This window comes from Trichoderma asperellum, chromosome 3, assembly GCF_020647865.1.
Source record: "Trichoderma asperellum chromosome 3, complete sequence".
NCBI classification, from domain to species: Eukaryota; Fungi; Ascomycota; class Sordariomycetes; order Hypocreales; family Hypocreaceae; genus Trichoderma; species Trichoderma asperellum.
In genome coordinates this window covers 2,119,528-2,146,971 of record NC_089417.1, presented here as the reverse complement: position 1 = coordinate 2,146,971, position 27,444 = coordinate 2,119,528, and the positions used below count along the sequence as shown (strand labels likewise).

General features: G+C 51.6%; 8 protein-coding genes across 8 annotated transcripts; 2 read left to right on the top strand and 6 right to left on the bottom strand.

The window, feature by feature from the left end:
• Positions 1-186: 186 nt before the first annotated feature.
• On the top strand, positions 187-3,632 carry TrAFT101_005274 (uncharacterized protein; the record flags this gene model as incomplete). Its single annotated transcript, XM_024905465.2, has 5 exons — positions 187-282; positions 536-902; positions 1,181-1,309; positions 1,390-2,876; positions 2,972-3,632. 5 exons carry the CDS (start codon positions 187-189, stop codon positions 3,182-3,184), a joined length of 2,292 nt encoding a protein of 763 aa, XP_024757527.2. The 3' UTR covers positions 3,185-3,632.
• A 616-nt stretch (positions 3,633-4,248) lies between these two features.
• TrAFT101_005273 (uncharacterized protein) lies at positions 4,249-7,248 on the bottom strand. The gene has a single exon (XM_066127425.1). It carries the CDS (start codon positions 7,087-7,089, stop codon positions 4,717-4,719), a length of 2,373 nt encoding a protein of 790 aa, XP_065983536.1. The 5' UTR covers positions 7,090-7,248; the 3' UTR covers positions 4,249-4,716.
• Positions 7,249-9,640: 2,392 nt separating this feature from the next.
• Positions 9,641-11,943, top strand: TrAFT101_012023 (uncharacterized protein). Its single transcript, XM_024900922.2, has 2 exons — positions 9,641-10,230; positions 10,357-11,943. The coding sequence occupies exons 1-2, from the start codon at positions 10,028-10,030 to the stop codon at positions 11,729-11,731; spliced, it is 1,578 nt and encodes a 525-aa protein (XP_024757529.2). The 5' UTR covers positions 9,641-10,027; the 3' UTR covers positions 11,732-11,943.
• A 144-nt stretch (positions 11,944-12,087) lies between these two features.
• On the bottom strand, positions 12,088-14,863 carry TrAFT101_005272 (uncharacterized protein). The gene is made up of 3 exons (XM_024902751.2): positions 14,054-14,863; positions 13,445-13,867; positions 12,088-13,377 (listed from the first exon to the last, which is right to left on the bottom strand). Exons 1-3 carry the CDS (start codon positions 14,118-14,120, stop codon positions 12,281-12,283), a joined length of 1,587 nt encoding a protein of 528 aa, XP_024757530.1. The 5' UTR covers positions 14,121-14,863; the 3' UTR covers positions 12,088-12,280.
• A 1,495-nt stretch (positions 14,864-16,358) lies between these two features.
• On the bottom strand, positions 16,359-20,261 carry TrAFT101_005271 (uncharacterized protein). The gene is made up of 9 exons (XM_066127424.1): positions 19,650-20,261; positions 19,456-19,526; positions 18,975-19,386; positions 18,831-18,912; positions 18,293-18,769; positions 17,910-18,228; positions 17,543-17,856; positions 17,012-17,480; positions 16,359-16,909 (listed from the first exon to the last, which is right to left on the bottom strand). The coding sequence occupies exons 1-8, from the start codon at positions 19,710-19,712 to the stop codon at positions 17,164-17,166; spliced, it is 2,055 nt and encodes a 684-aa protein (XP_065983535.1). The 5' UTR covers positions 19,713-20,261; the 3' UTR covers positions 16,359-16,909; positions 17,012-17,163.
• Positions 20,262-20,789: 528 nt separating this feature from the next.
• On the bottom strand, positions 20,790-22,241 carry TrAFT101_005270 (uncharacterized protein). Its single transcript, XM_024900963.2, has 6 exons — positions 21,808-22,241; positions 21,707-21,739; positions 21,460-21,652; positions 21,342-21,389; positions 21,201-21,276; positions 20,790-21,126 (listed from the first exon to the last, which is right to left on the bottom strand). The coding sequence occupies exons 1-6, from the start codon at positions 22,188-22,190 to the stop codon at positions 21,011-21,013; spliced, it is 849 nt and encodes a 282-aa protein (XP_024757533.2). The 5' UTR covers positions 22,191-22,241; the 3' UTR covers positions 20,790-21,010.
• Positions 22,242-24,766: 2,525 nt separating this feature from the next.
• TrAFT101_005269 (uncharacterized protein) lies at positions 24,767-25,908 on the bottom strand (the record flags this gene model as incomplete). The annotated part of the gene is made up of 2 exons (XM_024908727.2): positions 24,767-25,653; positions 25,716-25,908. The coding sequence occupies 2 exons, from the start codon at positions 25,906-25,908 to the stop codon at positions 24,767-24,769; spliced, it is 1,080 nt and encodes a 359-aa protein (XP_024757534.1).
• Positions 25,909-26,091: 183 nt separating this feature from the next.
• On the bottom strand, positions 26,092-26,661 carry TrAFT101_005268 (uncharacterized protein; the record flags this gene model as incomplete). The annotated part of the gene is made up of 1 exon (XM_024903718.2): positions 26,092-26,661. One exon carries the CDS (start codon positions 26,659-26,661, stop codon positions 26,092-26,094), a length of 570 nt encoding a protein of 189 aa, XP_024757535.2.
• Between the last annotated feature and the right edge of the window lie 783 nt (positions 26,662-27,444).

Genomic DNA, 27,444 nt, shown 5'->3' with positions numbered 1-27,444 from the left:
CAGTTGAGATTCTGGAATCTTTTTTTAGATCCGACGCGGTTGGTTTTGTGCTGCATACATGTGCAGTATGTAGTAGTAGCTGAGTGGCATGACAATTAATTTACTTTGATGGACTACGGGTGTGGTTGATGTGACGCATTACTCCTTGCTCTGACACCCTGACTTATATATTCTTACCAGAGCAAGATGAAAATGGAGGATCTTGTCAATCCTGAGCCAGGGATTTGGTATCAATCCGGGCTAGCCATGCGGCGTTCAGCTCATTGGAGGCCTGATCCTGCAGTACGGGATTAGCACCTTAATGAGCGAGAGCATAAGATTACGATTACGAATACTAGGCAATCACTTACAGCAGAGCATGGCCTTGAGAGTCCTACGAGAGTTGAATTAGTAGGCATCACCTTGGAGTGAGGGTATATCTACATGTACTTGATTCCATCACCTGCTCACATGCCCGCATGCTCGCCAGCATCGCGCTTTGTTCCACAGCCACCGGTACGTACTGGCTATTGACCGCTGTATCCTGGCGATTTAGCAGCTGTCACTCAGCGCCTCCTGTGCGGCGCCGCCCCGCTCCCCTAGCGCTCGGTGCTGGTTTTTGGCCTCTGACACCCGCCTCAGCCCAGCCCCTCTACGCCTCGTGCTCTCCCCTCAACAGCCACACCATCCAACATCGAAGCCATACTTTGCGGATTCCAAATCCCAACATCTCGACCCGAACCCTGAAGCCAGCGATTCCAAATACCGGGCCAACAGCGTCAATTCCCGACTCCGCGTCTCTCGGGCTCGATCATTACATCATCTGCATCGTCGCGTCGCTGCCACCATCGCCGCCGTGTCTGCTGCTGGAATCTCCAGCCTCGCTGCGCTGGTGCAAACCATGTCGTGGAACCTGACCAAAAGTGAGTTTTGCCATGGCTAGACATGGCCTCGATGCTTGCTTGCATCTGGACCCTTGTTCTTGTGGCAGTTTCTTTGCTTCTCCACGTTGCTCCATCACCTCCGCTTGCCCTGCGCAAGGATTGTTATGATCGGGCTTGGTTCGATGGGATCGAGGCCAGGCTGGGAATAGCATCAGCCTCGGCCAGCAACGGCTAACCCATCAATCGGCATGCTGCTGCGTGGAGGCCTTTATCTTTTAACTCTTGCTGGTGACTGACCTCTTTATTTCATTCTCTAGAGCTTAAAGAAACCCATCTGGGCTTCTCGAAATCTTCATCGCCCTCCGGCAAAGACAAGACCAAGGACAAGAGCGGCACTTCGACCCCTTCGTCTGACGTCAACAGCATCTCCGATGCGAACGGCGCCAGTATGTTCAATAAGCGCAGTTCATCCCATATTCTGACCATCTCTCCTCTAACTGGTTGTCCGTCTTCTTCGCCCCTCTAGCCTCCATAGAAGCCCTCACACAGGCGCCCGTTGTCAAGCCGTCGAAACCTGGCATCCTCGTCCTTACCCTCTACGAAGCCCGCGGCCTCTCTCTACCCGAACAATATCAAGATGTCATAGCGGCAGGCCACCCGACTGGCGCTCACTCTGCCGGAGATGCGCTGAGTTCTGTCCGCCAGAGTGCGTCCACTAGACCGCAGTCAACCGGGTCGGGATTCAAGGGCATCCCGACCAGCCATGGTCGTGTGTCGGGCAAATACATGCCATATGCGCTGGTAGATTTTGATAAGAACCAAGTATTCATCAACTCTGTTGATGGAAACCCCGAGAACCCTGTTTGGGCTGGCTCTAATACTCAGTACAAGTTTGATGTGTCGCGCGTTGGCGAGTTGACCGTCTCGCTCTTTATGAGAAACCCAACGGCTGCTGCAGGCTCTGGTAGGGCCCAAGATATCTTCTTGGGCTCTATTCGTGTGAATCCCAGATTCGAAACTGCGTCTGACGTGGCGTCGGCGAGCAAAAAGGGCGACCGACCGCAAGCCCAAGGCCACAGCGGGCAGGGCTGGTTTGAGCTACAGAATGGAACAGGCAAACTCCAGATTGGCGTTGATTTTGTTGAGAACCGCGTCGGCAAACTCACCATTGACGACTTTGACCTTCTCACGCTTGTTGGAAAGGGTAGTTTTGGAAAGGTGATGCAGGTTCGGAAGAAGGATACTGGCCGTATCTATGCCATCAAGACTATTCGAAAGGCCAAGATCATCTCGCGCTCTGAAGTTACGCACACGCTTGCCGAACGCTCCGTCCTTGCTCAGATCAACAATCCATTCATCGTCCCGTTAAAGTTTAGTTTTCAGTCGCCTGAAAAGCTCTACTTTGTATTGGCGTTTGTTAATGGCGGAGAGTTATTCTTCCATCTGTCAAAGGAAGGACGCTTCGATATCAACCGTTCTCGTTTCTACACTGCCGAATTGCTGTGTGCTCTCGAATGCCTTCACGGATTCAACGTCATCTATCGGGATCTGAAGCCTGAAAACATCCTTCTCGACTACCAAGGCCATATTGCTCTTTGTGACTTTGGTTTGTGCAAGCTCGAGATGAAGGATGAGGATTCTACAAACACCTTTGTCGGCACTCCCGAGTATCTGGCACCCGAGCTGTTGAAGGGAGAAGGCTACGGCAAAACGGTGGATTGGTGGACGCTTGGCGTGCTGCTCTACGAAATGCTGACGGGTTTACCGCCGTTTTATGACGAAAACACAAACGAAATGTATCGCAAAATCTTGACAGCTCCCTTGAACTTTCCTGGCTACGATATCGTGCCTCCGGCAGCCAGGGACCTCCTAACCAAGCTTCTGGATCGAGACCCGACCAAGAGATTGGGAGTTAATGGCTCCACGGAAATCAAGTCGCATCCTTTCTTCCATGGCATTGACTGGAAGAAGCTCCTGCAGCGCAAATATGAGCCAACATTCAAGCCCCACGTGGTAAGTCTCGTCCGGGGAAGTTTTTCTTTGCCCCCCTTCTTCTATTTGAGCATCGTCTTGAGGCCAAAGATGAACTAACAAGTTATAAACATTAGGCCAATGCTCTCGACACGATCAACTTTGATCAGCAGTTTACGGAAGAACCCGCCCAGGACTCCCTCCCCGACGATTTTGTGCTTTCAAAGACGATGCAAGACCAGTTTGTGAACTTTAGCTACAACAGGCCCGTGGCGGGATTAGACGATGCGGGCGGTAGCATCAAGGACCCGTCATTCCTAGATGCCTCTGAGGCACGAGGACGGAGGTAAGGGTGCGAATATTTTTAGATGTGTCATATTTCAACATCGATAGAGAAAATGACCACATGAAGAGAGATTGGAAAGAGGAGATGGCAGGCCAGGGATACTTTTTTTTTTTTTTTTTTTTTTATTTCTTCTTAGGATATATGGGAGAAGGGAAGGGAAACGGCGTGTGGACGTGTCGAGATGGATGGCATCGAAGCATAGATGACTCTTGAATTTGGCTTTTGGTCTCATAGGTGGAAATTCTGGGAGTAAAGGCGATTTGTGCGAACAACGTATGTTGTTGTTTTGTTTTGTTGTGTTTTGTTATATGCTGCATACAGTCTTGTTTGGCAATGATGTAGCTCGTTTAGCATATTGAGAAACATGTTGCATAGCAAGATATTTCAACAAGGACGAGACGTATAGTTTGAGAGCTTCATCTTCAATCCCTATCAAGGTGTTAGTCAACCAGTCGTAAGATTTGCAGCTTTGGTGGAAGAAATGTTTGTTCTAGTATGGACAAGGTAAAATCGCGATTCATTATTGCAGATACGATGATGAAAAGAGATATGAGTGAGAATAACACGAGAGATGAATAAGGGAAATGGGCGGCTGGCGGATATCCATCATTTCGGCCAAGTTTGACTCATCACAAGTGTCCAACGGACTTGTTAGTAAGCCAACATCCATCACGACATCTCATGCTACAAGGGTTCTCCAAACTCTCGTGTGACTATGAGAATAACTAAACACAGCATGCATCTTCCCATCTCGTGAAATATGCACCGGATTATCCGACAGAGCGCTCATCCCGAAGGAATGCCACGCCGTCGTTCTCCAAATATAAGCATGACACAGGATGGAGCCCCGAAGATGTCGGTCACTATTAGCGCCAAAAGCTGACTGGAGCGACACTCCCCGACGCGAACCACAGCTCATCGAAGGTTAATTTTAGTTCCATTTTTTCTTTTACAAGGCATGTTCCACGGAGTATTATCTTTGCCGCTAGTAGAAGAGTAAAACACCATTGCTGGTAATAATACTCCGCTCATTGTAAAGCACTAACTGCAGCAAGGAGTAAAGATTGTTGGCAGTTGGGGGTCATGTTAAAGGATTGGATAGTATTGAACAATTTTTGGCATCCCCGGACTAATAATGGAGGACCCTGGTTGCTGGATCATCCTCCCCCTTTGGATCCTCCGTGATATAGAACAGCGCGGTTCTCCAGTAAAAAAAAAAAAAGAAAAATACTAAAACTAATACAGTAGCTTGCCGACTTCCGCATACAGCTGGCAGCAAAGGGATGGTTGTTTTGATCTGATGCACCACGACGCTGTGCTGTGTCGTACCGCATCAAACGTAAAAGAAAGCCAAAGGGGGAGTACATACATACATACATATAAATAAGAAGTACATGGTAGTAGCAGTAGAAAAAAGAAATATCAAGAAAGACATTCAAACTGCCGCTATCAGTAACAAAATATATAGAGATAACTTGCCATCATTAGAAAAGAAATAACTGGAAAAAAAAAAAAAGGTATCGTTTTGGTAACGCTTCATTCATGCCGCGTCAACGCAAGCTCCCGCTCCAGCGTCGCCCGCCAGTGTATCAAGTCCCTGTCCTCGTCCTCCCAGTACGCCAGCATGCCCACCGTCTTGTAGACGGAATCCTCCCAGTCGGTGGGCATGCTGCACCCAGCCTTGGCCGCCGCCAGCAGCACCAGCGCGCTCCGCGTGCACGCCCGGATCATGAACATGCCGCCGTGGTGGCGGTGGTGGAAGCCCGGCTTGTTGACGCGCACCTGGTGCATGTGCGTCTCGAGGCCTCGCTTGGCGAAGTCGGCCACGGCCGGCTTGACAGGGCGGCGGGCGATGTGGGCGCTGATGCTGGCCATGACAAAGGGCCAGTAGAGCTGCTCGAAGAGGTTGATCATGCGGCCGCGCAGGACTGACCGGCAGATGCCGTCCTCCTCCACGGGCGTGTGGATGGAGAGGTCGGCGGGCAGGCTCTCGGACCACTCGCCAATCTGGGCCTCGTACTCGGGCATCATGTCGAGCAGCGTGTCGAGCAGCGCCGCGTCGGACGTGTACTTTGCCCGCAGGTCCAGCACCTCTCTGGACAGCCGGCTGGTGAGGCGGCGGAGCGAGATCTCAGCCAGGTAGAACAGCCAGGCGGCGCGCGCGCGCTGCGTCTCCGAGTCGGGCCCGTCCGGGGATTCGGCCGGGGCTACCGGCGGCGCGGGGAAGAAGGGCGGATACAAGGTGCTGCCAGAGTGGAGGATGTCGAAATCGGGAAGGTCCAGCTCCTGGCGCAGCTCTCGCTCAGACTTCCAGGCCGACCAATAGACGGCCTGCTCCTGCGTGTCTTGGCGGCCCATCTCCATGGAGTCGAGCGAGGCGTTGAGGTTCTGGGCGCGGGCTAGGAAGGGGAAGTGCTGGCAGGCGGCTAGGGCTTGGGAGAAGAAGCGCCAGGCGTAGACGGGCTGGAAGACCATCATCAGGTAGATGCCCGAGAGGAACAGGCACTGCGCGCCGACGATGTCGGAGCGCACGAGCAGGATGCCAATGCGCTTTTGGGCCGCTTGGAAGAAGATTTGAGAGTCATTATAGGTCTGGGTGCCCAGCTTGGTCTCCCCGCTGGGGCCAAAGGGCGTGGCGATGCAGCCGAGGGCACATATAATCAGGGCTAGGCAAGAGGCAGGAGACCAGTCTATACCGTCGAGAAAAGCATTTAGAACCATGCGACGGGCCAGCACCTCGTCGAGAATCGGGTTCTTGCAGTGGATATGGAGGAAAAAGTTGTCCAGCAGACGGTATATCCGGTGCGAGTCCATGTCGATAAGGCCGGCCAAAGAGCCTGAGCCAGAAGGAGGGGTTGCGATGGCATCGGGAGGGGCGCGATACGAAGCTGGCGAGTGGTGGTGGGACCCGGAATTGTAGAAGACTGGCCACTGCAGGATATGATCCACACGCTGGGGCAGCAGGCTAGTGATGTGCACGTCGTTGTCATCGGCGTGCTTGAGGCTGCTGACGCTGGCGCCGTGGCCGTGGCCGTGTAAGTCGAAGCCGCCGGCCCTCAGTGGGGGCAGGCGCTGCTGGTGCTGGTGGTGGTGCTGGTTGTGGTGGTTGTGGCCGGCGAACGCGGCGCCAGGGCCGTAGGCGCCGGGAGATGCGAGAGCCGGCTGTGGCGCCGCGGCGGCCGCACCCGGGGAGGCGATCCCGGCCCCAGCCCCGGACGATCCAGGCCCAGGCCCAGGCCCAGGCCCAGGCCCAGCTCCAGGGATGGGCACGGCATGGCGCAGCAGGCGCTCCAGCTCGTCGATGCGATCGAGGATCTTCAGGCTGGCGGGGTCGAAGCTGGACAGGTCGACGGGCGACTGGATGCACGTGGCGCCGACGCTGACGCAGTAGCTGCATGCGGGCTTCTTGTTGTCGCACTTTGTCTTGCGCGCCCTGCACACCTGGCAGGCCGTGTTTGCGCGCTTCCGGGGGTAGAAGGCCGTGCCGCGAGCAGCCGGACGCTTGCCCGGGCGCCGGCCGGCCATGTCGGCCGCGTCCAAGGGCGACGACGGGCCGCCGAGGCTGATGCCGGAGCTGGCGGCCGCCGCGGTGTTGAGATCGCCGCCGTCAGCATCGACAAAGTGTTGTTGCAGGTCCTGCTGGGCGTGCTGAGCGCCAACGGGCGACGTCAACGGGGCCAGCGACAGCGAGGCGTCTTGGCCGCCGTGTCGCGGTCCCATGCCAACGGCCGTGTTGCCAGCGCTACTTGCTGGGCTAAGGCCAGCCACGTCGCTGCCGTTGACGGCGAAGCTGCCCGCGCTGCTGCTGCTGCTGCCACCGGCGCCAGGATATACCAGGGCCGTGGCGAGGAACGGCGACTGCGGCTGAGCCCGAGGCGGCGGCATTGCTGGATTCGGCGGCAGCGACATGCGCAAGGGGGGGGGGGGGCCTTCGCGCGCGCAGAGGGAGCCACTTCCTGGGCGAGGATCGAATCTGGCGATGGGCGATACGCGGGGGGAAGGGGGCCGCGAGGGCAAAGAACGAGAAGCAGGAAGCGAAAGGTTTGTTTCGAGCTCGGGGAGTCTCGGTTGGCCGTGATGATGGACAGCAAGGCGGCGGCGGCGGCGGTGGCTCTCCTGGTTCCTTTATTACCTAGACATTGGGGGCAGCCCCGGCTTGTATTAGCCGCCCGAGGCTCTGCCCTAAAGGAATGGACGCTTAGCGTTTCGGCGGGTTCGGACAGGGCTCGGCAGTGGTGCTGGGAAAAAGGGGAGTAGTGGGAGGGGGATGGCAGCAGAGTCCGGGGCACTTTTGGGGCTAATGGCCGCTATTTCTTTGTCATTCAGAGCTGGGCTGCGAAATAGGGCCGGCTGGGCGCATTTGGAGCTGAGCGTCGGCCGTTCTTTTTTTTCATTTTATTTTCATTTTATTAACAGAGGCATTATTATCCCGGAGATGTAAATTTTTTTCCACCTTTACGGCGAGTGCGGTTGTAGTGTTTTGAGTTGACCTGATGCCATTAACGCAGTGACAAGGGCATGGCAGTATACGGGATTACTGTGCTGCACGAAGGACTAACACCGGTATGCTGGCAGCATTATTATGGGGACCCCAGAAGTTGCAAGAGGGACGTTGTGCTCCGTATCCAGCAGGATGGAAGAGTTTTCTTCCTGTACTGCATGGGGCAATGCTGCTAGGCAACAATAGGCAAGACGGGGACTATCATCATCTGCCACCGGGTGATTTCTTTTTGTCTCTGGCCTGGTTTTCTTTTTTTTTTTTTTTTTTTTTTTCCCTTTCTCATGTCCCCTTGTCAGTGGTCTTTTTGACAACCCTAGTGTTGCCACCGTTCCATCCCGTGGTTCTCTTCCCCAGAACAAGAGCGCTCGGGATGCTACCGCCGCCCGGCCGACCCTCTCACCCGCGTTTTACGGCATAATGCGGCCTGTGCATCGCAGTTGATGATGCCACGGCTATAACTTCCGACGGGCGCAACGCCGTCAAGGGGGTGGGAGGCATCAGTAGGGCCGTCGGCGAATGGGTTGAGTTGTGTGCATACAGAGAGGTAGCAGCAGCAGCAGGATCTGGTTTGGCTTGGTTTGACTTATATTGATTGCTGCTGCTGTTGTACAGTAGGTGTTGCTGCTACTTGTCGTATCCGTCTGTCTACATGTGTGTGTCAGCGTTTCGCCCTTCTCATCATCTGCCCACCGTCAACTCATTGTGCCGTCTCACACCATCCATCCCCGCAACGGCCACTATTAGCGTCTTCCCCTTCTTCTACCCCACGGCGGCGACCTCGCGCCACTGCAGCCATTCCAGGGGCAGCCAGCCAATCGCCGTCTCGCGGCGTGTTGGACTGGGAAGTGTGTGTTGGCTGCGCGAGACATGCGGTTGGCGATGGCGTCTCGTTGATCTCGCACAACTGCCGGGGAGCGTCGCCCTCCGCATTTTGCTTTCTTTTGCAGCATCGCCAACTCGCTGTTCTCTGTCTGCTGCACCCCAGACTCGTTTGGACCGTTTCCCCCGACCTTGTTCCCTGTTGTGCAGACTCCACCTTGGTGCAGGCTTGTTAGACCGCTCTGGCTATGGTCGGCTAACCATCCCGGAACATGTTGAATCGTACCTTTTTTTGGGTTACTGGGGCTGTATTCTCACCTCATCTAGCCTGTTTTAGACGCGTTGAATAGCTCCCAGCTTTGCATGCCAAATTGCGAGTTATAGTATTCACGCTGATACATCAATTGAAGCAAGGTCTGCACAGGTTGGAAAGGCTGTCAACTGCGCCGATAAACTATTGATTGGTAAGTGTCAGCACCTCGCACTAGCACAGCCCGTCTTAATAGCTTATGATAATAGTTACCTGCATGTAGTTTCGAAATGCCCCTGCCGCAGTGGCTAAAGGAGGTGCAGCCTCGCCATTGTTGAAGAAAGGATCAGCCTCGCCGTCTCAAACAAAGGCGACATGGGCCTCTAGAAGATGATCCCTACAACAACGATAAAGTACCTAATGAAACACGCTTTTCACAACTTGTCAATACAAACACAATAGTCATAGAGACTTGGAATATTGTTTTCGGTAACATACTGTATGCTGTCCTAGGCCTATACAGCGAGCAGGGATGCAACAGCTCGGCTAGACCTGGTGCCAATATTACTCAACCGTCAACCCTTCTCTTTTATCCCTTTTTCTTCCCACCTCGAATCGGCTTACCCGCCGACCTGGTCTAGGCCATACAGTCATACAAGTTTCCGCGTTAGAAAACAGCTAGCAAAAAAGTAGGGCCTTTACAAAAGTATATTGCTGCTTCCATTTTGTTCCCTTGGCCACTCTATTTGTTTCTCTTTTTAGCCGGCTACCAATTACGGAATCGGTCCGAACAGGCACTTTTATTTTATTTTATTTTATTTTATTTTAATTTTTCTTTTCTTCTTTTCTTTTCTTGGAGGGGGCTAGCTTTTTTCCCCAGGCTTGCCCGTTGTTGCATGTGCATATGCAGCCGGAAATCTGGATGCGTCAAACACCACGGGACTGACAAGGCTTGGCCTCGTTTTTTTTTTTTTTTCTTGCGCCCATCCTTGAACCATGCCCGTTGGTGCTACAACTGACGTTCTGTTTCGTTTCACACCACGTTTGGATTTTTGGCCCCCCTTCAATGGTGGTAAACACCACTATATGAACTTGTAATCACCCCTCTCTTGATTCTTTGTTTCCCTTCCCCCGTTTTCGTTATTATGATACCGGCCAATTCGTAGGCAAATTCATTCAATTGTCTCTTTCCCCTTGTCTTGTGTGTGTCTGTGAGATCTTTTTCGTTCAAAGACAAAGACAGTGAGAAAAACAGCCGAGGCAATTTGTGCCAAACAATGGGCCTGTCCGAAGACGAGAAGCGCGTCGGTGCTCCGCTGGAGACTCACGTCTCGGGCGTGGACGAGTTTTCCAGCGCAAAGGACGACACGGTGCGCGTCGACATCCAGCGGGAGCATGAATTGACGGTCAAGGAGGTGTTTCTGAAGCACCCGGCGCTGGTGTTTTGGGCCTTTTACTGGGCCATGGCGGGCGTTGGCTGGTGAGTCTTAAACACTTGCCAATATGAGTCTCTCATACTCTTTGATGCTACTCTCACTTCAGCTTCACATATATAATATATATTGTATAATGTATATAAGCTAACACATCTTACCAAAAAAAACAGGGGCTTCGACGCCCAAGTCAACGGCGGCATGCTCTCCGTCGAGGCCTTCCGCCGCGACTTTGGCTACATCTACCGCGGCCAGCCCGTCCTGCCCGCCGACTGGCAGTCCGCCTTCAACACCGTCAGCTCCGTCGGCCAGTTCTTCGGCGGCTTCCTGTGCTCGTGGGTCGCCGACCGCTGGGGCCGCAAGGCCGCGCTGCTGATGGGCGTGGCCGTCGTGGCGGGCGGCATCTTTGGCGAGATGTTCTCCACGGCAAAGGGCGCCTTCCTGGTGTCCAAGCTGATCCTGGGCCTGGGGCTGGGCTTCTACCTGACGCTGTCGCCGCTGGCGTCGTCCGAGTGCGCGCCCGTGGCGTTCCGCGGCATCGCGACGGCCGGCGTGCAGTTCGGCATCGGCACGGGCCAGCTGCTGAGCAACGTGGCCATCAAGGGCTTTGGCGGCTGGGAAAGCCGGTGGGCGTACCGCGCGCCGTTTGCCATCCAGCTCTTCTTCTGCGCGTTCCTGCTGGCGCTGCTGCCCTTTGCGCCCGAGACGCCGTGGCACCTCGCGCGCGTGGGCAAGCGCGAGCAGGCCAGGACGGCGCTGCGCAAGCTGTACGGCGCCGGCGTCGACCTCGACGCAAAGCTGGCCACGCTCGAGGCCACCATCGCCGAGGAGGAGGCGTCGGGCTCGGAGCAGGGCTCGCTGGTGCAGTGCTTCAAGAGCACCAACCTGGTGCGCACCGCCATCTCCATGGGCGTCTTCGTGTGCCAGCACTTCACCGGCATCATCTTCGTGCTCGGCTTCTCCACCTACTTCTTCGAGCTGGCCGGCCTGCCGACCGAGAAGAGCTTCGACCTGGGCATCGGCGTCACGGCCTGCGGGCTCGCCGGCAACATCCTCAGCTGGGCCATCATGAACTCGTTTGGCCGCCGCCGCATCTTCGTCTCGTGCATGTGCATCCTGACCGCCATCCTCTTCCTCATCGGCATCATGGACGTCGTGCCCACCAGCGGCGCCAAGTGGGTGCAGGCGTCGCTCACCGTCGTCTACGCCTTCTTCTACTACGTCGGGCTCGGCGCCATGGCCTTTGCCATCCTCGGCGAGACCAGCAGCACGTCGCTGCGCGCCCCCACGATTGCCCTCGCGACCGCCACCCAGGCCGTCATGGGCATCGCCTTCAACTTCGCCATCCCGTACATGGTCAACCCCGACGAGGCCAATCTCAAGGGCAAGGTCGGCTTCATCTTTGGCGGCCTGGCCCTCATCGCCACCGCCTGGAGCTGGTTCTTCGTTCCCGAGCTCAAGGGCCGCACCTTTGACGAGATTGACCGCATGTTCCAGGCAAAGGTCCCGCCCAGGAAGATGGGCTCGTACCAGCTCACTCCCTACTGATTTACACGTTGAATGCCATGTGTGTTTTTTTTTATTGCCAATGACTGATGAGATATTGATGGAACTGAACTCCTGAGTTTTGTGTTGCTAGTGAAGATGTATTTTTCTCACTAGTACTATGTGTGTATATATATATATAATACCCTTCGTGCGTGTGTCTCTTGTTTGACTATATCGCATCTTCCTCCTATATAGTGAGATAACAATGCAAGTTATGATTAAAATGACCAAATGGAGCATGCGATTGTAGCAGGTAGAGTCATGTCAATTCTTAAAGCCATACAATGAAATCAACAATCATTAACCATCTACAGTATAGATAAAATATCCAATTCTGATTATATATTTGTGTATGTCGCATTTCCAAGCATATATATCCAACGCCAGCGCCATAAATCTCCAAACTTGACTTTATATACCCGAGCTCTTTTCATAAAAGAAGAAAAGAAAGAGAAAAGCCACATCACTAACAACCGTACAGAGTATATATTACAAAAGACTATACAAGAAAAAAGAAAAGACAAAAACAAAAAAAAAAAAAAAAAAAAATCAAGGATGCTTTGTCACAAACCTCTGCCCACTCACTTGCACAGCTTCAACGCTGCTGTCCAGGTCTTGCGACGTCCGTCTCCCAAGTATTTCGTCTTCTGCATCGCGCTGTGGGCCCAACTTGGCCTTCCATCCCATGTACCACGGCCCCGCAAAAAGCTCATCCATCCTCTCCATCGGGACGCCCTTGGTCTCTGGAGCCCAGAGGCCAAGCAGCACCAGTCCGGTGAAGCAGATGCATGCCCAGAACACATACGCGCCCCAAATGTCCAGCTTGTCAAGCATGGGCGGCGTCGAACGCACCACTGCGAATTGGAAAAACCAGTGGACCGTCATATTTGTTGCGTAGCACACGCTTCTGATACGCGTGGGCAGGATCTCTGTGCCATACAGATACTGGATGGTGCAGAGCCCAATGGACCACCCGACGGCATATATGAAAACGGAGGCAATGGCAGCATCGGATGCAGCCTTGTTATGAGCATGCAGCCAAATGCCCGTGTATACGGCCATGTAGACGTGTGTAACGCCCTGGATAGCAAGGCCGCTCATAAAACAGACTCGCCGACCAAGGATGTCAATGAGGCCCCACGTAAATATCATGGTAAAGACAAGCTTGAGCGCACCATATGCGCCCGAGGTAACCAGAGATAGATTTTCTCCGCGGACGCCAGCAATTCGGAAGATCATGGGGATGTAGTATGTTATACCATTGCCACCAGTCCACTGAGCAATTGTTTGCATGGCAAGACCCAGGAGAAATCGGTTACGATAGCTGGAGATGGTGGCAACTTCCTTGACAATTGTCCAAGTTGACGTGTCAGACAGTCTTTGCTTCGCATCTCGCACCTGCTCAATGATCTGCGCGTACTCCTCTCTGACGGCTGCATCGTCAATCGGGGCCTTTCGCAACCTAGACAACACCCACAAGGCCTCTTCGTTGCGACCCTTGGACGCAAGCCAGCGGGGGGTATCCTTGATAAAACACGAAAATATCAAAGCAACGCCTCCCGGAATCAAAGGCACACCCAAGACGACGCGGTATTGTTCCCTGGTGGGAGGTAGGGACCTTCTGGCCCCATAGCTGATGAAGAAGCCTGTTGTATTCACTGTCAGAGACTGCACGGGCTAGCACACATGGATTGATTCTTTGGGGCGACTTACCAAACATGAGAAAGGATAGCAGTAGCACCATATAAACGGAGACGACCATGCCTCGATTCTTGCTTCGGGCAATCTCGGTGAGATACAGAGGGGATACAACCGTCAAGCCGCCGGCACCAAGGCCGGACAACAGCCGTGAGAACAGCAGAAGCCCCAGTATCCCAGACGCAAAAATAGTAATGAAAAAGCCAGTCATCCAAATAGCCATAAAGGTCTGCCATGTGCGCAGACGACCAATCCGGTCCGTAATGGCTAACGCAACGATGGCGCCGAAAGCCGCGCCCAACACACCAAACGACGTGATGTTGGCCTTGGTAGAGATGAGCTCTTCCCTCGTGCCCCCCCATTGTCTTCGTGAAAGGCCATAGTCTAGCAAGAAAGACGGCATGTCTGCCACGGCAGCAAATCCACCTTCATCGTAACCTAATTGACAGTCGGCCTGTTAGCTATGCATGGCATACTGTATACTATACTACTGTGTGCTGTACAACCAAGCTATGCAAAAGGGGGGAATGATCGGCAGAGGAAAACATGTTACAAAGGCGGAGGTTGCTTCGGCAAATGCCAAGAGAACGGTGTAAAAGAAGCTGAAAATGAGGTTTGCCTTACCTTTAGGGATAGACCCGCTGGCAATGACAATCACGGTCAAGATGTAAAAGAGATTGATGCCAGCCATGGTTGGCTGGTGTTGGGTCTCGCTGCGACCCTCTGCAGATCCAGCCTATCAGCCCCGTCTGCCCACTAAGGGACGGCCAGACTTCGAAGAGCAAGCAGCGACCGACAGCCCGCCCAGGCTCGTCACGACAGCCGTGAGACAGGCGCTGCGGAACTATGCTGGCGATGCAATGCAGCGTATCAACCGCCGCCGCGGAGTTTGCGATCAGTGCCGACGAATCGCGCACACCAGCCGATGGCTCCCCCAATAACGCGTAAAATGGGACTGGATGCTATGGAGCAGAGTGGCTCTTCCAAAGGGCGCTATTGTCTCGTTCAGCCCGCGTGGCTCGTCCCGTCCACGCAGTGTCTCGATCTGCCCGGCGGTTGGCTCGACTTGGCGTCCGAATTGAGGTCGCAGGGACCAAAAGGGCAGCTCCCCAGATTGCGAACTGGACCGATCACCAATGCGAGAAACGAGGCATTGTCGCGATGAAAAGGGTTCGGCGTCTAGACCGCAGCGAACGCTGTAGCAGCTGTTCCCGACTCGGCTTCGTTCTCACAGGCCATGGCGCGCGGACCCCGCTCCGGCGTGGTAGGTGGAGGTCAATGCAGCTACCAGAGCGCAAGTAGATTTACCAGATTTAGCCGCAGAATCACGGCGATATTTCTAGTCTCCAATACCATCAGGAGTTTAGCCGATATTCAACCCGCTAAGACGCCTCCCAGTCCAGGCCCAATTGAGATGCCGCTCTATTTGCCTAAGGCCAAAAGGATTATGATTAAAGGGGCCAGGCTTGAATTGAGAGAGCTGCGCCTCTTTTCGCCATATAGGTTATAGGCAGAGACAGAAAATAGTAGTGTGTCTAAAAAGCATGAGGCCCTGAAAAACATCGCCATCGCAAAATCATGGTGTTGCAAAACACTGCACGCCCCTTGTGTAAATAGAATGGAGCTCGCAGCAGCTCATCTGCCCGATAAACGCGAATCCGTGGGGGGGTGCTGTCGGCCAACTTCCGAGTGCTCCGATCCGTAACGCCCAAGCTCCAGCGTCCCACAACAGCTGTGAGGCTCCATGATAGCTACTGGCGGCCTCAGCGTCGTGCCTCCTTCCGACGGGTGACGGAGCAGATCATGTTCCACAACCCAGTTCACCCAGCGGACCAATACGGCTGCTCCCGCTGACCCCGTCATTTCCGATTTGCGTAAGTCGAGCGCCCCGGAAGCCTGCGAGGAGGGAGAGATCGCTTGGACGCGGGCGCCATGGATCTAGTTTGCATGAGCATGTTACTATTCTGAGCAGTGTGAAATAGCAGTAGCATGAGTAGCATGACCCTCCCTGGCGGGGCACCTCCTCGTTGTGGAAATAGGTATCACTCATCATCGCCATCATATACGACCTATAAGGAGTCAGTGTGCTGCTGGGCGTGTTTCCCAGTCCCGGCCATTGGTTATACGCACCACCAGCATCTCCCTTGCCTTACCATTCCCCGTCCTTCTCTCCCTGCGTAAGAAGCGCACATCTTTTACCAACGAAGCTGGACTCCACTATGTAAATGCCAATCCAAGGCGTAATACTAAGCATTGTATATACCTAGGCGTTTGTTGGTCTGCACCTTCGATACCGATGACAGCATCAGGGGGATAACGCCGAGACAACACTCAACTGCCTCCTTGTGCATGTGCTCTATTCTTCCGGTATCAAAAGACATGGCCTATGTAGATCCCACCCGCCAAGACAGCCTGACATTCGCAATCTATGATGTCGGAGAATAATGCTTTTGCGACTCATCTGCCGGATGGCATCATGGGCTTATGCTATAACCAACCCTTTTAGCTGCCCCTATTTAAAATTTCCACGAATTAGAACAAGAATATTTCACTTTGGGGGACGCCAACCACTAGTTACTTTCATAGGTCACATCGATCGCCGTCCATTCAACCATGTGCATATCCATGAGCAGGAATATGATCTGTCAGCCGCGTTTCCCGTGCGATGGATTTGTGCTTCAGCAAGGTCCCTAATCCTGCTCATGGTTGTCATGACCGCGTGTCTGTGGGTCATTCGTCTCACTCAGGCGGAGTAAAGACTGGAAATGGCCATGAACGCATATAACATCGTTGACCCTAGAAGATATGGTCTCACTGGGGACGGAGAGTACGGATGGCTGGTTCATTGATTAGAGTGTGTGCCGACGGGATCAACGACCTAAATGTTGGTGTATATGGAGATAGGCTGCAGTTGCAAGATGAATAGTAGGTTGTTATCAAAGTAGTAGTAGTATTGGGGGAAAAAAATGGATGACCCCATCAATTCGCTATTGGAAGTAGTATTATCCAGCATACGTGGAGCACTACTTACTGGCAGGTAAAACAGATTCCCTATCCTATCAAAGACCCCGCAGCCGATGTCTTGCTACTGCCACGCATTGGCCTGCAGCCGACAGCCGCGACGGGGAATTAGAGGCCACTATCCATCGTCTTTCGGGCAACTTCCGCCCTAATCATCTTGCACCATGGTATCGCTTTTTCAATCAGCCTGTCAACTGCAGTCGGAGCTTTACCGAAGGATCGGTAGCTGGGGACACCGCCCCGCATCATTGCGGCAATGCCACTTATATAAGGTCTCCTTCCAGCAGAGATGCACTTCTCTCGCACTGGAGCTCTATCAAAACCCTTCGTTTGCCACCTTTTACTACACGCAAACGGAGATCATACTATGATTCAGATCATGCCACGTGGACAACTAGGAAAAGGTGAACGGGGAGCAAGTCATGATTTTCTCTCTCTCTTGGCCTAGTGAACACAATCCTGAAGGACACAACGTCAGCTCGACGCTCGAACCGACTCCCGGACAGGATTATTCTCGAAGTAGACGCCACAGTTTACAACGAGGATGATATCGGACTATACCTAAGATGTGGGATAAAGCCGACCTTGCCTCCTATGGCGGCACAGTCTAGCTCTTGGTAATATCGAGCTACGATGAAGTTTATTCATTTAAGCGTCTCGATTGCTCTTTAGACATGGCTTTTCATAGATGGGACGACAGGCCATCTCGCTGGCTAGAAAGGAGCTTGATTTTCGGAATTGGGAAGGGCGCCGACGCGAACGCTTAGCGGTTCTAGAGACGACATGGCCTCGAAGATGCCTGGATCCATGGACATACTTTGGGCGCCATAGCTAGGCGCTGAGGGGACTTGAAACAACGGGTGAGCGGTTTGTGGTTGCGAAGACGGTATCTCGACACTTGGATACATTGAGCTTTCTGAATGAAAGTTAGGAGAGGGGGCTGGAGGTGGCTGGTAGTGCTCCTGCACATCCAGTGAGATCCCGATTGCTGCAAGTTCCTTATTCAACAAATCGATAGCGCTGCCGATGACTGAGGTACGTCAGTATTATGAAGAGCTTATATCTAGCGTGAAGCTTGAGTCCACGGCTTACCTGGGCTGAAAGTCTTGACTTGCTTCAGAGCCTGGATGCAGTAGTTCAGGCGCCCCAATGCCTGTGCGTCATCCGGGGCAGCTTGAACCTGGAGCAAAAATATTGATGAAGCAATATAGAGGCTATATGCGAGAGACAGTACGCAGTAGTTCATGGTGAATGTGCGACAAAAGAGGTCAAAGATGGCTATGATGGCCGTAGCAGACATTACACATTCAACAAGATAACGCTTATGAGAGGCCACGTTGTCTTCCAGATTTCTTCGGGTGAGCATTGGGCGGTAGAGAAGTATTTTAAACGTCTGGAAAAGGCAACTATTGAATGGTTAACAAGCTGCAAACTCAATATTCTATTCGCTTGAGCTTACTTGGTGGTGACAATATGAGACGGTGGGGCCAGTGCAGGCAGAGCCGCAGGATCGAGCTTCAGATACGGCGCCAACTCATCCCACCACTGCTGTAAAGCCGGTTCCTGCGCGACCAAGCACTCTAGAATCTCCGACTCTGTGTTCTGCATGAGTGGATCATACATGTGAATCAAAATCTCGTTGAATATGACGGACAGCCGACACATGCTTAGGAAACACGAGGCTGAATGGGCCGTGGCAGGTGGGTACTTCCACGGTGCAGTTTGAAGTGGAGGCGCTCCAAAGGGAACCCACAACTCGTTTTCAGCAGAGTCATCAACTTGTTTCAGCAATCATTAGCAGCCAAATATAAGACATGGGTGTGAAGACAACAATAGACTTACACATCATCTGAGGTGGGGATACCATAGTGTGTTTTAACGATGGTGATCGACCGAGATAAAGGCTTATGATTTTGTCCCAGAAATAACATGACCAAAAGACTCGATGCCGAATTTCTACCTCTTCGTCGCTGAACTGCACGGACCCAGGATAGCGTTCCCCATCGACGTGTATTCCCAAGTGGTCAATCAATCGAAACGCCAAGCCACTATATGTCCAGGCTTGGGTTGTGTTTCCAAGGCTGCACTCCTGAGCGCTCAGGAGGAGCAATGTCTGAATCGTCGGAATCGTGCAGACGCCTCTACTTAGCTCTTCAAACAGCATGCTGCGTGCGTGCTTACCAAAGACCGCACCACCATCGTACGACTCGTCGAGTATGCGCCGTGTATTGGGATCGCTCTTTGCCCATCGTATTGAATGTGACAGGACGGCATTTAGAAGCGTATGCGAGTAATATGGACCCAAGGACTGCATATCACCTACACACCAGTAAATATCACCAGAAGACCACCAACGGGAAAAGGCTACAGTGATGCATACGAGTAAAGGCAGGCCTGTAGATGAAGTTGAAAAGGGGTTGTATCCAGCACCAGTGAACATTCAGAAGTGTTTGGAAAGGTTCCTGCGAGAAAAAAAAATGAGATGATTGCAATCAAATAGCGAGCAGCATATCATGGCACGTACGGGAATTCCAGAATGCTCCTCCAATACGCGTTGTTGCCACGCATTTGAGACGAGACGTTCTCTTCGCTGACTTTCGATATCGGCTGCCGTGGGGTGCAGGTCAACTGCTGTGACCGCGGAGGTGCGATCGCTGGGGAGGTTGAAAAAGCTCGTAGTCCCGTGATACGTGATGCTGCCTTTGTCATCTATCTTCAGTGCTCGGAAACTCCGGCTGATGCTGTCGTCGATCTGCTGCCGCCCATCTTGCTGAGTGCCACCGAAGGGCGAGGGGCTTGAGTGAGTTGATATGGGGGATTTGCTGTCGGTGGCCACAGGTGGTGTTGTTGTTGTCGTCGCCGTGGCCTTTGCCAGCTGCTCTTCCAGTTCCTTGATGCGGTCCTCAAGACGCTGCGTGTACGACAGCGTCGGGTTCCTGCAGACGTGTCAGTCACAGTGCTGATACTTATATAAGACATGACGAGTGAGACATCAAGTCACACACAGTTTGTATACGCATTCATCGTTGCGAGCAGCACAGCGTTGGCACATAGGCTGCTCGCCGCCGCATTTGACCTAACGCCCCAGGTAAAGTCAGCTCAAGACATCGGACCAATCTTTGCTGGCGGCCACTACGCATGGTGCAGCGGAAGCTAGAGAACCAGACACATGGGCACCGCTGGATGCAGCCAAGCTCACCTTGCGTCTACGGCACGGCTCGCACGAGAACGCGCTCTTCTTGGTGGCTTTTGCCGACGACATGGCAGGCCACCGGCGCGGCGAATACGATGGTCTGCGAAGGAGATATTTGCTGGTGATCGCACAAAAAGGATCCCTGGGCTTGGCTCGCAGACAATGGGGGGTCTAAGCCCAAGCACTGCCCCGCGTCTCATGCAGTTAGATCCCCGCTCCCCTGTCGCAGTGCCAGGCCGTCTCAGTTGCAAAATAAAATTAAGCCACAGCTGGGTGCCTGAGTGGATTGGCGTGTCTGGCCGTGCAAACCAGGCACAATTGGCGGCGCAGATCCAGCTGCCAAGAAGTCGACAATGGGCGTCTATGTGGCGATGCAGTCAGACAAATGCCGGACGGGTTTTGGCCATCAGCGTTGCTGGTGCCGATCACCTGACGCGCCGGCGAGCTCCTTCCCAAAACTCAAACCGGCACAGCGTGCACCGGACTCGCCGCCGGACTGCCTGAATCAAAACGCGAGGTTGTGCGTCTTGGTAGCCCGTTTGGGACGCCGAGCAACCTCTGCTGATGAATAAGTTGTCGTTTAACCTGACAAATGGAGATTTAACGCCGGCATCCGGTCTCGCAGCGCGGAGCATTACGGGAGCCAGAGTGTGCGGCGGTGGATGAGTAATCAGGGGGGATCGGATCTGGCTGGGTCTTAGCTGCGTTGGATCAAATACGAGCCATCGCAGGTTATGTGCGGCATTACGGCCGTCTCTTAGGGAGGAGCACACTGCCGTATCACCAATCGGAGAGGGTTTTTCGGCATAAGCTGAGCAGAACAGCACCCCCATGTCAAACACTGCATCTTGATCTCCGTTGACGCAGCAATGAGACAAAATCTCACTAGCACCGTCTGCTTGAGGCATCAATGCATAGCAGTTCATCCCACTGAATAAAGGAGCCGATGCACTGTATATCGCGTATCAAGCCTCTAATTCTCTTATCGCCTTATGCAAAGGCATTTATTTAATGAAGTTCAGCTGTGCCGTTGGTCACGGAGATCTCGGAGGAGTCAACCGGCCCGGGCCGGCTGTGGGGCTTGGCCATAAGGCTGATTGCATCATACATGTCTTAAACAGGCTTTGTATCTTGTCTTAAAGGTCGCGGGACGAGAGTAACAGAAGGTTTTCGATAGTAGCCAATTACCATCTAGCATATGGACTTGTAAGGGAATTATGCCTCGAATTGGCTAAAACATGCATCGCCTACTTTCTTAGATATCACAACAGTCCCAGGCACGCAGACTCCCCAGTTGGTCGTTGCACATCAATATAATTGCATTTCTATGCCGTTACTTATATACACATGATGAATTAGTATTAGAATCATTGAGAGCACAGGCTTGTGTGAACAGAGGGAGGGTTGGAAGAGGCGTCGCCCCAGTTGTAGCTGCTGAGAAGCTGGCCCAGAGCAGTTGAGCCGTCAGCGCGGAGGTAGTCAGCTGCGAAGCATTAGCGATGTATACTAAAACAAGCATATCAGGTTTGGCTGATATCTTGAGCCTGTGTCACTTACATGCAACGGGGAAATACCACCAGTCCTGGCTACGGAAAGCGTTGTTGTCGAGCTGAGAAAGAGGATCGTTCCACCCCTGTTGTGACATGTGTGTTAGAAGCAATCTTCCCATTTTCAGTGGGTAGAAACATTTATTCTTACAGTGTTGCGGTCATCGTAGTTGGCGTGCTTGCTCCACGCAATGTAGACCTAGACTCGAGTAAGTAAAAGTCCTTGAAATAAATACGCCCCTTTCTAGGGGCTCAAATAGAAGTCATACCTTGGGGTGGTCAAGATTTGTGCGTCCGTTGTCACCTCCTCGCTGCAGTGTGCCATCCGCAGTGTTGAATGTGTTCTGGATGCTGCCCCAGCTCAGTCTGTCATAGCCGGAGTGCTGAGAAAGAAGAGCCTGGTTCTGCACCCAGTTTCCATCTGAACCCAAGGCCCACTCGACAATGACACGCTCCCAGTCGCTTGAGATTGTTAGTTGATGGAATATAGCCAAAATCAAATCATCCAGTACTTACTAGGGGTGGCCCAAGATGCCCTGAGGCTGGGTACTAATTGAGCTCAGTTAGCATCGTAAATCTTCATGCTAAGCAAAATTGCTCTCGAGGCTGAGCCTTACCCATCCTTCTCATAAAACAGGGAGTATTGGATTCGGATGGTGGTAGCATTGCACTTCTCGTAGCTATAATAGGTGGGGAACGAGGGCGATGGGTTCGTGATGGGAACGCCTGGGTTGCGGCAGTTGCAGCCAACGTTGGGGTAAGCGCAAAGAGCAGCCGAAGGGGTCTGAGAGTTATCGGGCTGCGTAGCAAAAGTTGGGATGCACGGGGGCTGGTTCATAGCCTGGCCGAAGAACCACATGGGCTGGGCCCTCATGGCGAGCTCGACACCTCCAGCGTTGAGGAGATTGGTCATGTCAGAGTCGGAGATGGGAGTGACGGCGGCAGCCATCGAGACGAGGCCGGAGCCGGCGAGGAGGCTCTTCAAAGTTGATCCCTTCATCTTGATTTCCGAGGCAGATGCTAATGAGTATCCGCTTGATGTAGTAAAGAAGGCGGTGGCTATGATAGAAAGAAGGATAGACTGGTAGAAAGGGCGGCAGCTTGATTATATACCACATCACATCTTGCCCTCCATTCTACATCCTTGTGCTCAATTGAGAAGCTCGTGATGGAGCCATCGGTATGCTGATCCATGTCTCAATATCTACCAGCATTGACCTGCCTATTCCGTTTAACCAAGAACAAGAACACCGGCATTCACTAATCAATTTACGAGAGATGGAGCTAACGTTTGCGTAGCATGAAGACCGAATGCTTCTGCTACTAGTAGCATTTGGTAGGCCATTTTGGGCCTGTTCGACCGACAACGCTTTGTGGGCACGCCAGCCAACGGCGCTTGAGATGGATACAATACGGCAGGTCTCCGGACGATAGACCGTGGCCTGTCCTAAGTTCAGTGCTTACATTGTCACATTGGGCTGTCGCATCATATGCAAGCAACGTTTAGCCCCTGGCTAGATCGATGGGGCGTTCTAAACCAAGTGCCAATTTAGGATGGGTGGAAACCCGCGGGGAGACGGACGGCGTAGCCTCTCGTGGAAATATTTTTGCAACGCCGTTGAGGTTTTGCATAATCAAAAGCAGATTAAAATCCAATTAGTGTCATCCAGCTCTTGTGTCATGACAAGAATAAAGGTGAATGTGAAGTCGCTTTTTGAAATATGGCATCTACTTCAACGGCGGCATTAAGGGACGATGCGAATTTATACATGATCGCGTCCACCTGATATACTTAGCAACATGACTTCGCCCTGTGAAGCTTTATACACCGTAGTTTCAATCAAGTGCCTCCCCCGTAAGACAGCCAAGCGATCAGCGGTGCATACATCCCAAGACCGCTAGGTTGTATTCTTCAGCTGATCAAGCTGCATTCCACGCCATTTTCCCACCATTTTCCCACCTATGATTTCACTCTAATAACTAAATTATTTCTGTATCTTTTTTTTAGCAATGCAAAATTCGCGTTATTATTTTGATTTTTTTTTTTTTTTTTTTTTTTTTTTTTTTAATTCTCTCTTTTCTCTTTTCCTTTCAAATAACTCTTGAGTTGCTGTTCAAACGGGAATGAGAAAAAGACAAAGTGAGGAGATGCTTTACTAATTCCAAGAGGGGAAACGGGAATTGCTGATCTTGGAAATAAGGCCGATAAGCATTTTAACAAGGGGCTACAGTAGTATATAATCATGGTTATTTTACCATGTTCGGACTGGACGGATATGCGGATATGCTACTTTAGCTTGTGATTGAGCGTGCATACCGGAGCATCCCCAGCCTCATAGTGTCGGTGTCGAAATAGTTCAAGAAAGTTTTCTGAATGCGACTATTTAACCCTCGTGGTCGCTCCATAGGATAGCAGTCGCCCAGCACGAATGGATTAGAAAACATGCTGGAGCGCGATATGCGCATCTACAGATCGGTCATGAATTTTCAAAATTAAAACGCGCCCAGGTGCTCGATAGGCAGTACAGGATTGGCCATTATGCAGTTTGTGGGGGTAAATGGAGAAGAAAAAAAAAGTTCAAGACGCAACTAATATTGCTTCAGTCAACAGGTCACAATTGAGAATGAAATGAAAAATGAGATCAAAGTCAGGTATGAAACATTGCGAGCTCTAAGCGATGTGAAATTCACAAAGCAACGGGCAAAGAAAGCTGGGATGTTTTAGCTTTATGTCTGTTCAACGTTACATCCTTTGTGATGTTAAGCAAACGCCTAGATTGTTAGCGTTGCACAAAGTTCATCACCCAAACGCGATGACATGAAGAAAATTGAACCCAGCATAGCTATTTAAGGGGTATTTTTGGCGATTCAGGGTATTATCATCGAAGTTAGCATAACAATACGGTCCATGCACGCGCTGTATCAAATTTAAATTCAAGGCTAATATATGGTCGTACCTCAAAGAAAAAAGAAACTAAAAGTAAAAGGCATATAGGCTACGGAGTATATCATGCTTGAAATGGAGAGAAAAGACAATAAAAACAATAAGCATGAAACACAAATAAAGATTGGCTACGCAGACTGTATTTTTGTCACACCTGCTCACTTGGCAGTATGGCCCTGGTGCAGATGATTTTCGTCCAGGTTAGGGGTTCTGTTACCCTAGCCAACGATTATATTTTCATGACATTTTGGCTTATGCTATCCGCCACTGTATCGGCACGTTTTAGCTGCGGTGGAGATTATTTATTTTATATAGCTGGCACAGAAACAGTTGAAGATACCTAATTTGTACAAATAATCACTATTCGGAATGGTTTCTGTGATTACTGGACGTAAAGATGCCCTGCTATCTAACTCATAATATTTAGATATTATATGAAAACTGCTATGGGCCAACGTATTGATATGCCAGATATTGGCCACTGTTATTCTATAATGCTTCCAATGCCTACATTCCCTAGTTTAATTTCTCACATTTTTTATGACAGCACTGCCCTCAAACTCCATTACTATAACCGCGCGAGCCAAACATGGCTAAAAGGCGATTGTTGATCATCGCATGCGCCCTGTTTACTAGGCAAGCCGGGCACTCAAATCCTTCCCAGCAATCCACGCCTCCAAGTCATTGGCGGCCTGCTCATAGAACCCTGTGATAGCCTCCTCCTCAACATAGCCCGTGTGAGGCGTGAGTAGCACATGGCTGGTGCCATTCTTACCCCAATTCGGATTCCTCCACTCGCTATCAGGGGGAAGAGGCTCCTTCCAGAACACATCGAGCCCGGCGCCTCGAATCTTACCAGCCTTGACAGTGTTGAGTAGGTCCTGTTCGGCAACGAGCGGGCCTCTTGACGTATTGACGAAGAAGGATGACGGCTTCATCAGATCCAAATCTTTGGATGTAATAAAGCCTCGGGTGCGGTCCGAGAGCACAACGTGCACGCTGACCACATCAGCGGTCTTGAAGAGCTCCTCTCGGCTGACAGCTTTGAAAGTCTTTTCTCCATCAGCAGTTGTCGCTGGCAGCCTGAAGTGAGCGGCCTGCTCATCAGCTTTTTCCTGAGTTAGATTTTGGCTCCAAGCGATGATCTTCATGCCAAAGCCAAGGTGGAAGATCCTCGCTGCGGCACCACCCAGACGACCCAGTCCGATTATGCCTAGGGTTTTCCCGGACAGAGACGTGCAAAGGCCGCTTTGCCAGATGCCCGCTTTGACGCCCGCATCGTCTTCTGCGATGTTGCGTGCGAGGGCCAAGATCATGGTCACAATGTGCTCAACCGTGCTCTCAACCGCATTTTCCACAGTAGCATGATTGTGGATCGCTGTGGCGATGGGAATGCCCCGCGATTTGAAGGCATCCAGATCCAACGATAGGTTTCGTCGTCCCTGAGTTAGGAGGAGCTGTAGATTGGGCAGCTGATTCACCAATTCGGCGGGAAATGGCGTCCGCTCTCTCACAGTACCTTGGAAAATTTAGCATTGATACTCATTCCAGGTTGAACAGAATTCTGCCATTATTGCATACTGATGACGTTGAATGGCTCAAGTCTCTTTACCAAAGCGTCTTTAACTGACTGCGGGGTGTCTGCGCCGTTATATGGCGGCAGGGTGTCGGGGAAGTAGACAATCTCATGGTCATCCTTGAACTTTGCCAAGTATGGCTCAGACGCCCTTTGGTAGTCGTCCAGCACGGCAATCTTGAGTCTCTTGACAGCCATTTTTAACTGGTTGATTGGTTTCAATGTCAAAAACCGTAAAGTTTGTTTCGCTGTTAAACAGCGTTGAGTTTGACGAGATTATTGCTGCGATTGCGACATCAGTCTGTTTAAATCCGCGTACAGTTACCGTAGAGGATACACACTGTACGCTATCCCTCACATCGGTACTGGAGCACGGCACTTTTATACCATAGTCGCCTTCATATTGTAACAGCTCATGAATGAGTTCACTACAACAAAGGCGGCCCAAGCTATCGGTGGGAGCGGAAAGAGCTTTGCCCATAAGCACCAAGTTGTTGCGACAATATTTGCGACTGCGTAACGAAGTCTGGAGGGCGAGCCGGGTGCAAGTACGGCAAGTCTATGAAAACCAGGAGAGAAGAGTCTTGTGAGTTGAGGTAGGATATTCCTTCGTCGAGCATATTCATGAAATTTCCAGAACAGGAAGTTCAGGAAATAGAGCTCTAGGAAGAGCACCTTTGCAGCTAGCCAAAAGTATCGGGCCAGAATCAAGGCTCTAATTCCGAGGCAAAGCCACACTGAGTCCTGGCGCAAAGGATAGTATCCCTTTTGCAATCGGATAAGAATCCTATTGCGGGCTTCTATCGGTGTCCAAACAGTGCAGATTCGAACATATTGAAAGATGAGGCTGAAGATGATGTGCCGCCGGAGGCAGAGCCACGAGTAATAGCTGTCGCGTTCGGAAAGCGGCGTTTCCAAGAGCCAGCCATTAATGCCTCTGAGATGTTCCATCTAATCTGATGTTTTGGATATGTGCATGGGAGATATTTAAAGCTCTCAACCATACGGTGCGGCGCATATAATTTGCGTCGACCTCGAGCGGGTTGAATGCTCTCTCGCGATGCGTGAGTGTTAAGTTGTCCGTGTATTTTGGCGTGCACACTGTATCTTCACACCGTGCCTGCCACCAATCGGACGACACAACTCTTCACCTCCATTCTCATTTCCAAACTTATACCAGTGGAAAATTAGGCTTCCTATTGCCGTACTGCGACATATGACTTCGTTTCTTCCACGGAATACATCTTACAAACTTAATATGTAATGAAGGATGTTGATTTTTGAAAATCATTTCAGTCAATCATGCATAAACATACCATTTGACTAACATATAAAACATAAACTTGAATTGTAGAAGTTCTATTCTATTGCACAGCAACTTATGCTAAAATGTAATAACTTATATGCGTTTTATAACTAATAACATAATTCTAGTTATAAAATTACATAATATATATAAATATTTTTTATTAGGTAAACATTTGCTTATTTTATAACAGCTGTTTGCCCCACAAATCGCTATTAGCGGATTCCTGCAAAGAGAAGGTGGTACAGCCTCTTAGTTGAGTGGTGATATCTTTTCTAACAACCATGTAGCCAGGTGACTCAATTAGAACAGCAAAGAAATGATTTGCAATTTGGCAATAATGTAAAGTACATCCCAAAGATGCAGGACATGGCTGGAATGAGCTTTTATCTTGACGCATTGGAATGAGTGGCTAGGATTGAACCTTG

Excerpts from the sequence above, each read along its gene's own strand:
- TrAFT101_005273 (XM_066127425.1), bottom strand. The coding sequence starts at position 7,089 with ATGTCGCTGCCGCCGAATCCAGCAATGCCGCCGCCTCGGGCTCAGCCG.
- TrAFT101_012023 (XM_024900922.2), top strand. The coding sequence starts at position 10,028 with ATGGGCCTGTCCGAAGACGAGAAGCGCGTCGGTGCTCCGCTGGAGACT. Across the intron at positions 10,231-10,356 it reads GCCATGGCGGGCGTTGGCTG|GGGCTTCGACGCCCAAGTCA; the intron begins GTGAGTCTTAAA and ends CAAAAAAAACAG.
- TrAFT101_005272 (XM_024902751.2), bottom strand. The coding sequence starts at position 14,120 with ATGGCTGGCATCAATCTCTTTTACATCTTGACCGTGATTGTCATTGCC. Across the intron at positions 13,868-14,053 it reads CAGCGGGTCTATCCCTAAAG|GTTACGATGAAGGTGGATTT; the intron begins GTAAGGCAAACC and ends ACTGTCAATTAG. Across the intron at positions 13,378-13,444 it reads GCTATCCTTTCTCATGTTTG|GCTTCTTCATCAGCTATGGG; the intron begins GTAAGTCGCCCC and ends TGAATACAACAG.
- TrAFT101_005271 (XM_066127424.1), bottom strand. The coding sequence starts at position 19,712 with ATGTCGTCGGCAAAAGCCACCAAGAAGAGCGCGTTCTCGTGCGAGCCG. Across the intron at positions 18,913-18,974 it reads AGGAGCATTCTGGAATTCCC|GAACCTTTCCAAACACTTCT; the intron begins GTACGTGCCATG and ends TTTTTCTCGCAG. Across the intron at positions 18,229-18,292 it reads ATCCCCACCTCAGATGATGT|TTGATGACTCTGCTGAAAAC; the intron begins GTAAGTCTATTG and ends TGCTGAAACAAG.
- TrAFT101_005270 (XM_024900963.2), bottom strand. The coding sequence starts at position 22,190 with ATGAAGGGATCAACTTTGAAGAGCCTCCTCGCCGGCTCCGGCCTCGTC. Across the intron at positions 21,653-21,706 it reads GGCATCTTGGGCCACCCCTA|CGACTGGGAGCGTGTCATTG; the intron begins GTAAGTACTGGA and ends AACAATCTCAAG. Across the intron at positions 21,390-21,459 it reads CAAATCTTGACCACCCCAAG|GTCTACATTGCGTGGAGCAA; the intron begins GTATGACTTCTA and ends ACTCGAGTCTAG.